General features: G+C 53.2%; 2 protein-coding genes across 2 annotated transcripts in view; one reads left to right on the top strand and one right to left on the bottom strand.

Moving 5' to 3' along the window:
- The window catches only part of LOC113205073 (roundabout homolog 2-like), a 196423-nt gene that overhangs the window by 181398 nt on the left and 3502 nt on the right, over positions 1 to 11523 (bottom strand). The window lies entirely within an intron of this gene.
- LOC113205072 (roundabout homolog 2-like) overlaps positions 4779 to 11523 on the top strand; it is a 108243-nt gene continuing 101498 nt past the window's right edge. The window contains exons 1-2 of the mRNA XM_052264991.1: positions 4779 to 5139; positions 11340 to 11445. Coding sequence (XP_052120951.1) covers positions 11373 to 11445 — 73 coding nt within the window. The 5' untranslated portion in view covers positions 4779 to 5139; positions 11340 to 11372. The remainder of the gene's footprint in view (positions 5140 to 11339; positions 11446 to 11523) is intronic.

Genomic DNA, 11523 nt, shown 5'->3' with positions numbered 1-11523 from the left:
TAGGGGGGAATCCCCCAGGGTGAGAAGGAGGGAGATGGAGGGGAGGGGGGAGGGGGGGAGTGGCATTGCGTGCCCAGGGAGTCGAACCGTTGAAAGATGGGTCTGCCCCTCTGCGACGCGATGCCGCGGCCACTGGTGGTCACTGGCCCCTCCTTGAGCTGCATCCCGCGGGGCGCTCTCTACTGGGCGCGTCGCGTGTGCGCGCGAGCGAGCCCGCGCGTCGAGCGAAGAGCGGCGGGAGAGAGGAATGTGGGAAAAGCTTTTGACGTGACGACGGCGGGCATCCGCTCGCCACATCAAAACAGAAACGGAAGTGGACACGGCACACGGGGAGCACGACATCGGCCGTGTAGGTGTGCCACGCTGTTTGGCGTTTTAATTTGACTTATTTTGATCGCACGGGGTAAACAGCACTTCCGGAAAGTCAAAGTCGTGACTGCAACCTATCTGTCTCACACAAATCCACACAGACGGCTGGCTCGGTCCATCTCACCCAACCTTGGCAACCACGGCGCCACAAAGCGTGACACCACACGGTAGCCCCACCGTGGCACCCTGGACCTAGACGCTGCGCTGCCACGAGGAGATGCGAGTATGCAACCTGTCCGCACTCCTGAATCCGGCACTGAAAACCTTTAGTGAGGTGTCGTGCTCGAAATGAGTGACACAGTATTGCCTCGCTTAATCAGAGCCATGACTATATTGCTCACCCTATTTGAGTCATACGTAATCACCGAATTCTCACTCTGGAGGAGTAAGATTTCCCTGAACTCACCCAATCGCAGTGAGGAACCTCATTCTCATTGGGTGAGGACCGCAAATTATGACTCAAATTGAGTGTGAGTCAGATATCTCGCTACCAGGAGAGTAAGATTATTTGTGTCACTGATCTCACTCTACTGAGAGTAAGATATCTGACTCTAGCATTTTCAGTGGGTACAGTAGCACCGGAAAAAAGGACAGCTCAGATCACAAGCGCGAAAAAAAAGCGCGAAAAAGCGTGTCGACGACGTTGTCACGTTCCCTCATTCTCAAACGTATCCAAGAGAGATATGGAAAGAGACAGCAGACAGAAGGAAGAGGCCGGACTGCTGCGAGATGGATCGTAGCGCAGCTGCACTAAACGCTGCAGCAAGAAAGAGGTGGATATAGGGGAGGGACGCAGAGTGATGGCGAGAAGGGCGGGAGTGAGGAGCGTACACGGGGGGCTTAAGACGGAGAAGGAGACGAGGGGAAGGGGTGGAGGGAGGGCAAAGAGAGAGAGAGAGATACGAGAGACTAGACTGCGAGAGTGACAGAGACAGAGATGGGCCAAGCAGGAATGTGCGGCGCCCTATACCTGATACGCGAATCAACTTCTGCCGCGTCGATGGAAACTCATGGGTGCCCTGGTCAGCCTGGAGCCGCCGTCGTGGCCGAGCAGCAAGGGGCCGCGTCCGAGGAGCGGGGTGGCGCAAAGCCGCAGAGTGCGGGTCTCGGAGGCGTCCGTCTGGCGACGCCGAGGTTGAGCTGACGCGACCGCGACCACGCGGGGCCCGGCGGGGCCCAACGGGCTCGGACCGCAACAAGGATCGGCCCGTGTGGAAATGCGATCCCGGCCGGTAACGCGAGCCCCCCGCCCCTGCCCGGCCGGCGCGGCGTCCACTCGGACGCCCCCAACTCTGAAAGCTCGGCGGGAATTTATCGGAGACGTGTGTGGGCGAAATCGATCGGCCAAATACACCGCATTTTCGCTAAAAATAAAACTCTCATTAAAAATCGCCCTTTTAGCGCGTTCAGTTGTGTACGGCGAGAAGAAAGCCTAAAAGGGTTCTCACTCCCCTCTGCTCTGCTCTGTGCGTGATGAAAAACTGTCGCTGCATCGCGGTCTGCCCTCCTCTGGTGGCATCGAGCACGTACCAACCTGACAACCTCAGCGAGGAAAAGAAACAAAAAGAAATGAAGATCATCGAGTCTGAACGGTTGTTGTGATGGTACAGCGGCAGGAAGGAGAGGAGGGCCAGGGAGGTGAGGGGCGGAGGAGATCGGTGAAAAAAGGGTCGGTGAATTTCTGAATGACTGCCAAGTGTCGCGGGCACCGCCACTCCCCTCCGCCAAACCCGTGAATGGTCGGCCCGCTGCGCGCGGGGCGCCGCTGACATGCCTCTGTGTCAATTACTTTCAGGAAATAGTCGTTTTCGTTTTGGACAGTCGTTAATAGACATCCGAGCGGGCGCGGTGGGGCGTCGTCGTCGCCTATTCGCGAGCGCGGTGTGATTTAGAGCGAGGGGAAGGGGGCGGCAAAGGGTTAGCAGGGGTCACAGTCACACGACAACCAACCATCTAGTAAATAACCTCGCAAGTCAAAATTGAAGGAGATAAAAATACCGTGGAAGAAAATACTCAGGTTTGTGTGTTTCGTCAGACTGCAGCACTTGCGACTTCCAGCACGCGCTTCTCTACAAATCCGACTTAGGCACCTCGATCACGTTTGGTAATTGCCTCCACGTGTGCAGCCAGGAGGGGCGGCAGGTAAGACGTGGCGGGGCGTGGCGGGGCGGGGCGGGGCGGGGCGTGGCAGCGCACGTGTCGCCAGCGACACCTTCCCTACCTGATAAACCTGGAAATGAAATGAGCCGATGCGCACGCGCTGCTCTGTGCTTTGCCTACCGAGTGCTTTTATATCAGATACCTCTTACAAACCAAACCTCCCTAAAAGTTTTTAAAATAAAAAAATTAAAATAAAATTGAAACTTAGACCAACAAAGAAAGACTGTTATTTTCGTTCACAATGAATAAATTTGCTACAAGGCATTTAGTTACAAATATTCGAGCAGCATCATATATGCACACTGTGCACCAAGTGCATATGAATGCACTGCAGGTGTGCTTATGCACCTCACGGCGGGGAAGCGGCCGGCGCACGATCCACTGCATACTGCATATTGAAGGTTTTAGCTTCGCACGAAGGACTCATTTCAAGTAGGTGACAGTGGGAGGGGGCCCGTCGGGAGAGAGAAGGACACGACTTTTGTCTTTCAGGGACTAGATGATGTACTGTAGACAGCGTCAAGTAAAACAATTTTTCGCGTTCTCTGACTTTCACGATAGAAAAAGATCCGGCTAAGCGTTTCTTCGGTTGGCTGCGGCGCCACTGGCACCGCCTCGCAAACTTATTGCTTCTTCTTTTTATTTTTACAACAGCTCATCAAACCCAGAGTGTCTGAGTGGCTCAAAGTTACTCTCATCCGAAAGTGAAAATGGATTGGACCCGGGCCACGCACCCGCACCACCCACTTTGCCAGTCAGCCTCAACGCGCGTTCGATTGTGGCGCGCGTCTGGAGTGGCTCGCCAGTCAGTTCAGTTGCCTTGACCCTGTTGCCGTGCTCTCCAAACAGCAGCAGCAGCCCAAGCCCGGGTGAGAAAACCGTGGCCCAGAAGCCGCAGCGCGGCGTCTGGTCTGGCCCGACTGGTTAGCACGTCCGCATTCGGTCGAATTGAGGAAGGTACTGCCGCTCCCGCCGGCCGCAGCCGCCCTATACACCAAAACCGCCACGAACCACTTGATTTTCGGCGCAGCGGGAAATAATAACGACCCTGCAAAAAGATCATCAGCGGCCGTTATAAGCCGCGGAATGTTTCAGAAATAGAGCGGCGCTCCTGAGCCGCCCGCCTACGCGGCCTAAAGCTCGGCTCCACACGTGGGAATGGAGCTCCTTAACGACAGCGGTCTATCCTCCTTTTTTGTGTGGGGGATTTTGAGGATTTTGTAAAATGGCTTCACACCTCCACTTCACTCCGTTACGTCTGGTAGTAGTTACATGAGTCACTTTCATCCCTCTCCGTTTCTTTTTCATCAAAGTGACCTTTTTTTAAAACAAATTCTTCGTCACGTTGTGTGACGTTTTACCAAAGTTTGATAGGGTGCATTTGCCGTCGGCCGAGGATTTCCAACCACTCGAGGGTGTCGTTTTCCACGGTTGGGCCGGCCCGTGTGATGACGCTAGTGAAAGGGAATGAGAAGAATGGCGCTTGCAAAGATACGCTTGGCTGCCATGCATGACCGTGCCGGCCCCGTCGTCGTATGCTTTTCCTAACTAGCTCCTTTCGCGAGGCCGCCAGCAAGTTGTTCACCATAGGGTATCTTTACCACAGCTTCTTTAAACTCGGTTCAAAAATGATTGTTAATGTTTTTCCTTTAATATTTCCCGAACGACGCAAGACATCGAAACAAACCGAATGGCTACTCTGAGATTGTGTAGCCCTATAAAAGGAAAGTTGCTTCTTAAAAACCAACTAAACAACACAATTTCCTCTTCAAGTAATAATGTTGTTGATAAAAAACATCGGAAACATAATAAAATTTGATCTTCCGGCACAAAGTACCGCGTCGGGTTATAAAATAACGAAAATTCAGCGATGTTTAAATTCAACTTTAATTTGCTACGAAATCTTGTACCGTTCCGAATGAAAAAGTGAAAATTAAAAACGGCAAAAACAACTTTGGTGGCGCAGCGACGCCCTGCTTCCTTAAGAGGGTTTTGTGGTTCAATAAAATTACAATCTGCAGTACCCAACAACATGCTTGACGTGCAGACGTCCATCCGTTGGCAACTTCAGACGCTTCACGGCTGATCTTCCCCACGCAGGGAAGGGTGGGCTGCAACACGTGGATGAGGGCAGCACACCGGGAGCAGGGAAGTACCATGCCCCCCCCCCCTTTCCCTCCGGGCGCCGAGCCGCGGGGCGCCCTGTGCGCCGGCAGCAGCCCGCCCGCCCGCGTCCCGCGCGCCAGTCGTGGGGCGGACGCGGTCCCGACAGGACGTATACACCGTCTACGCTGCTCGTCGGCTGCGCGATCGCGAGCGAACGGCGAAAGGATCGTGTTCGGTGTGTGCTGGAGAGCGAGTGTGTGTGTGAGCGCGCGCGAGCGAGAGAGAGAGAGAGAGAGACAAGGACTCTTTTCAGATATAGTTGTGTGCGACTGTAAACGTGTTACTGTGTTGTGTGTTCGGTGAGACGTACCCAACCCTGTGCATCAAAGAAGTTAGTGTTTCTGTTTTTGTGTGTGTGTGAGTGTGCGTGTGCCATGGATTTAATATCTTCACGCAACCAAAGGATACGCGCACTTAGAAACAAAAGCAGAACGACATTATAAGGTATGTTAAGCTGGTATGACATTTTGTAACTTCTCCTATAATAACAATATTTTGCAACGTTAATTAGATGTCTAGTGTAGAGGTATCGAAATTATTCATTAGTCGTAAGAAGTAAACAGGACTGTTCTATAGGTGGGTTCTTTTGTTGGTTTTTCTGTACTCTGTATGCAGGCAGGATTACCTGTTTTCGCTCCACTGTATAGCGCCTTATGGTGCCGGTGAGTAGGCAACCCAGCCACACTCCGGGTATGGATACAAACCAAACACTGTTAAAAATGTTTTGGGATTTCCCGAAGATTCACTGTCAACCCCTACTAGAAATTCCCAGAGGACTCCGTTTTTAGATTTCATGTTTTAAATCAGCCATTGGAGGTAGAGAGTTATTATTCGCCTGTATGTTTCGAAGCTCAACTGGACACGTGAAATCTACGGAGTCCTTTGGGAAATCCCAAAGGACTTTGGCAATATTTTTCACGAGTGTTCCTCCGTGAAATCCCAGAACTTTTTATAACAGTGAACCTTTGGGCGGCCTATGGAAACCCAGTATAAGAACAGACACCTTTGACTGTGCCGTACAACACCTACATGTTAGAAACCCGAACAGATTTTATTCGCCTATACCTGTAACTTTCGACGCATATATCTCGCTCTTTGGGTCGCAACACCATTTGTTGCAATGTCCTTTGCTGCTCGCCTCACTCTCTTGCGGTGTGGTGTGCTGACATGCCTCACCGCCCTCACCGCCTTGTCGAACACAGCGCCGCTGTTACGTCTCTCTCTCTCTCTCTCTCTCTCTCTCTCTCTCTCTCTCGTTGACTTGCATTCATCTCGTTGCAACAACAGCGCGACGTGACAACCGCATCACCTCCTTGTTGCTGGTACAAAAGGGCTCCGGCCCGGCTGTTGTGGTTTCGGGGTGCAATTATACATTATGCCGTTCCTAGGCGAGTTACAAGGGGCCCGTCTGGCAATAATAACCTCGTAACAAACGCGCCCTACTTTGACGACGCATTGATCAATGCATTTCTATTCAAATCCCGCAGGGCGGCTTCCTTCGCCCTCGTTGCAACGAACAATTTCTCATTAACATTACACGGCAACGTGACCGCAAGCACAACAACAGGCCGAAGAGGTGTTTCGCGGGGGCGTTTGTTGTGGTCCCGACCAATCAGTGACGAGTCTATCATCGGCGCGCGAGTATTTGAACGGGTCGGGCCGAGCGGCCGCGCGCTGCCTCTCACCGGGCGACGCCGAGGCTCGACCGTGATAAATTGGAGAGAGAGAGAAGGGATTGTTCTAAAGCACACATTGGAATCCAGTCTTGTCCCTTTTACCTTCACTGTTAAAAATACCGTACCCAACTACAGCAGATACTACAGTATTTTGTCTACGGTTTGTCACAGTACGGAACCGTACGCCATATTTTGCCGTATAGGATACACTACAGGCAAACCGTAGTCCAAAAACAGCATCTTTGTTCTGTACCATACCCAGAGCGTCACTGGCCTGGAGATTGACTCGCTGGTTAGCTCTCGCTGATGATACGTCACGCCAGATAAGTCATACGCCAGAGGTGCCGCAGACCAGTTGGATAGCGCCCTGCCTGTCCCAGCCCCTAGAGTGGCAACTATTTTTGGACTTCGAAGTTGGTGGTCATTCCCGACCCATTCCTCATACAAAAATAATACAAACGGCATACCTTTAGATATATTGTAAGGGTACAGCAACGTCATGACTACAGTTTTGATACGGTGCTCCTGTACCTATTCTGTATGATGTACGGTTTTGGTACGGTGCGTTCTGTACCTCTTCTGTAGGAGGTACGCTTTGACCACAGACGTGTTAGGCAAGTGTATGACCAATAGTTTCCTGTACCTATTACTGTGGTTTTTTGTAACAGTGTTGAGCACCGCGGAACGCCGATCAGTCAGCTTCGTTCGATTCCAAAACCGGGATCGGAGATCGGGCGAAAATAAAATAAATGAACACGGACAATGTCGACGATCGGAGAGTCAAAAGTAAAGTGGAGTACAGACGCGAATCTTTCAGGTCCCCTCAAAGGACACCTGCGGGACGCACTGTGTGCTCAGCCGGACCGGAAGACACTTCCGGTTCCAAAGGTCGAAGCAGGTTTCCTAGACCTCGTTATATGGGGCCCTAACTAACAAGGTAATCACAACCTGGACATTCTCTGATAAAAACAAGGCTCTTTGAAAGTTCCCGAAGAGTGCCCCCGGATGGGATATCCACCACATCGGGGACCAAACGGAGGGGGGGGGAGTGAGTCAGACGGCAGCGTTATATTCGTTGTCATCATCCGCCCTGTGTTCGAACGAGAGGAAGAGGGAGAGAGATGGGGGGGGGGGTTTATCTCCGGGTGGCCGAGACGCCTCTCTAGTCCCTATCGGAAGGACACGCCGGCCGTGTAACCTCATTACTTGGGGGAACATAACTTGATTATGGGAGCAAAGAATCGAAGAGCGAAGGCGTCTGGGCCCGGCTCGACCGCTCCCCGCCAACAACGACGTCTGGCCGGCCCCGGCAGCTCCGGCCCCGGCGGACAGAGAATGTTCTTAGTGCTTTTCTTTTTGCTTTTCTTCGCGTCGTCAGTTTAGTTTAAAGTGTGAGGCGCGATGATGGAGTATTGAGTTTAATACTACTCATCGTAATTGCGAGTCCGATCGCCCTCGGGCAGAGCAGTCATTCCTCACTTAAAAACACGGCGCGTCTGAGGTCCGGGAGGTCGGGTCGAAGTCAGCTCTCGACAACCCAGCGTGTATGCACGTATTTCCCTTCCAGGGCAGCTCGAAATATCGCGACGCGCAAGACGTGCAGAAAAAAAAACTACCCACGCGTCCGCCGCTGCCATTGCAAAATGGGATAAATTTTGCACGAGTCAGCCGCGTGGAGGCGCCGCCACCGCTGCAGCTGCCGTCAGGTCGATGCGGAGAGGTGCTAAATGATGGACGCAACCACCGCGGCCGCGAGTGCGTTTTTACATTTTAAGAACTTGCAGAGGCGTTCGAGAAATCGATACATAACGGAAGGGAAAGGGAGGGGCGGATGGTGGAAGAGGGGGGAGGGGCGACAAAATGTAATTAAGACATTTTCGCCAGCTCAGGACATGCCTTTTTTATTTTAGTATTCAGCCAAGACGACGACGTGCCGGAGGGGGCCCGGCTCCTCCACAGAGACGAGAGAGGGGAGGGGAGGGGTGGGGAGGGGGAGAGGGAGGAGAGGGAGAAGGAGGAGGATTGAAAGGGGCGTACGGGACACCTACACAATGACCCTCTCGTATTCGGTCGTCTTCGGACACCGTGCCCGCGCCGCGCCACGCACCTCCTTTATGTGCACTTTTTTGTCTCTTTTGCGCCGAATCAGTTTTATTTCATGCAGCCAAGACAGAGAACAACAAGACAGAAAAATAATAAAAGGGCGCGGTCCGCATGCGTTGGGCGGAAAGAGAGAACAACGAGCGGTGCAAGAGGCCGTCGCACGAACCGAGTCCGCCTTTGAATTTTTGTTTCACTTTTGGATTTTCCTGGCAGAGGCACTGGAAGCCTTAGTGCTGGTAGAGAGCAGCTCATCACATCACATCATATCGCAACTCATAACTCATGCAAACAATGGGATCGTCCATAGGAAGTAGGTCCGCGGAATCTTATAATTATTCGGCACACTACGGATGCTTGGCGCCTGCGAGACTCGGGGTAGGCCACCCCACAGTGCACGCATGCCCTCCGGACAAGATGTTGCCTACCTACCAGGCGCTATGAGAGCCTGCATGAGCTGAACGCGACAGGTTCGCTAACGGCGAATAACGCACGTGCGTTATTGAGCATCCGTGAACATAACAGGTGGTGCCATGATTGTGTTAAAAGTGCGATATTGTGTAGTCATGCTCGGCCGAAACCAGCGGCTCTTGGCCAAAGCACTTGCTAAAACAGCCCGCAACACTTTCACCCTCATTATTTTATCGATCAGATGCAACAAGGTACTGCCTCATGACCGGCCTATTAAGATCACAGATCGCGGAGCGGAGTGTCAGGGCCTCAGGCCCACCAGGGGGAGACTATGGCCGGCGCCCTGCGCGAGCGTCGACTGGGACGACTTCCTGGAAAACTGCCGTGTATATCTGTCGGGTCATGCACGTTACATATGTTCGTTGCATAATAATTCCCGCAGTGTGCGAAATGCGCGACAAAGCTTAAATAACTAACCCTTTTGTTTTATTTCCTTCTCCCGTGTCTTATTTTTTTCCTTTCCCGCAAGAAGCGCGGCCGCTGAGATCGCACTCAAAGGGTCGCGTCCCGGGGGCTGCTTATCGGCCGGATAAGTGAGTTACCTGAGTTCCCGGAGGTCAGCGCGCCGCGCCGCTCCGCGCCCGCCCATACAGGGCACCCATACTGGGACCGAGGAGAGGCCCCTGCCCCCGCCGCCCCCCGCCGCGCCCCGCAGATTAGCAGTTCTGCCCTGCCCTTTTCGCCCGCTGCTGCTGTCTTTTCGAATGTACCCGATAACCAAATCAAGAATCTGGTCGCCGCCATATGCGGGGCCAGGCCGGGGACGCCGCCGCGCCGCCCCGCGCTTGTCGCGCTGCGCTGCGAGAGCCCCGCCGCTGCAGCAGCAGCAGCAGCACGCCGCCGGATCTGAATTCGAATCTTATGTCACTGATTGGTCCGGGTGGGCCACACCTTCGCTGCCAGGCGGGCGACGTTCTTGCTACGCGGGTTACTGCACACTAACTGGTGAGATGAAAATAACGTCATGCACGATCGGCATGGAACTTTTTCACCGCATCTTTTCACGATCCAAAGGCCTTTTGGAGAGTATTTTGGGTCATGAGGGACGCTTTCAATGTTCTTTTTCGACTCGGGGGCTCCTGAAAAACATTTCGACCATTTATGGTCGGCGTCAGTCAGGTCCAATTCTATCTCATGGAGCGCACCGTAAAGACAAAGACGACCCGAGTGCGATATTTCCCGGAGGGGTCCGGGGCGCGCCGCCACATGTCAGCGGGTATAACGTGAATGTTATCAGGCCCCAATTGGTAGCGGCGGGGCGGGGCGAGGCGAGGGCTTCAGGTGGCTCGGCACCACATTTCACTCCGCGCCGGCTCCTGCCGCCGGCCGCCGCCGGACCCGAGGTGGGCACCGGTGGTCGGTCGGTAGAGGGCCCGAGTGGAGTGGTCGGCTACCCCTCGCTCGCCTTTGGCCTGACATTTGTATGGGTATTGTTGCGTTTTGAGAAGCGCGCGCGTTCTCGTTCTGAAAAACAAACGAAGGGAGAATGTCTCTGGCTACTCGTTTGCGCTACCGTAGGGGAGTGCGATGCCATCAACCTGGGCGATATATCCCCCTCCACCTCTCTGGTGCGTCTACCAGCACTAAAGCAGCAGCAGCGGCAGTAGCAGCAGAGGGCCCGCAACTGTTCACAGATCAACGCGGGGTCGTGCCAGTCACCCGGCAGACTCCATTCACCCCAGTGATTACAGGCGGAAATCATAGATCACAAACAATTACCATACTCTTCTTATCGGTCGCAGTCGCTGCCGCTGTGGTGGTCTCGACTTAGCCGCCCCGCCGCAGCTTGCAGCGCTTCCCCTTATGGCAAGTGGCTCTTATTGATTTTTGATTGATCCACTCCCATTCTGTCACCCGAATCACCACATTATATACGTACTCGGGGCCCACTGGCGGGCGTGGTGGCGGGCGGCGCCCACCAGAGACGGGCGGACAGGCGGGCGGACAGTTGGTTATTATCACTCGATAACGGATTAGGAGGAGTCCTTGACTGCGGTGACCCGGCTGACCCGACTACTAACGTGCGAGAGGGAGAGAGAAAGAACAGAGGTCGGGAGCAAAGGAGGGGCCGTACACAAATTACGTCGTTTTTATGGGAACGGTAACTTATGTCACGGCATTTTTACTGATATGAAAGGGATAGAGACCAGTGGCAAAATATACTCTCATCGCAGGAGTAAAATTGTGTATGGTACGCGAGTAACCTCTACAGACGTAATTTGTTTACGCCCTCTAGATTTCCAATCTAAAAGGTTTTAAAATTTCAAATCCTAGTCTATCAATTTAAAAAAAAAAAATGTTGTAAAACCTACAAATATATTTCACAGCGACCGCCAAGCAGTCTTTAATTATTGTTCTTTCCAAGGCCTCAACAGCTTTGCTTGTTTGTCGTTGCAGATGAAGTGAGCGTCGGCGAACGGTTAGCGGACTATGGCGGGCAGGAGCAACCATGGCGATAACACCTGGAGGCTGCCGCTGCTGCTGCTGGCCTGCGTATGCCAAGGTAAGGACTGTAATGTAACGTGAAGCAGAGGGAGGGGAAGATGCCACCCCACAGTGCACGCATGCCCTCCGGACAAGA

This window comes from Frankliniella occidentalis, unplaced genomic scaffold (assembly GCF_000697945.3).
Source record: "Frankliniella occidentalis isolate FOCC.00 unplaced genomic scaffold, Focc_3.1 Scaffold23, whole genome shotgun sequence".
Lineage (NCBI taxonomy): Eukaryota > Metazoa > Arthropoda > Insecta > Thysanoptera > Thripidae > Frankliniella > Frankliniella occidentalis.
The sequence above is the reverse complement of the archived record's forward strand: the minus strand, read 5'-3'. Positions and strand labels throughout refer to the sequence as shown.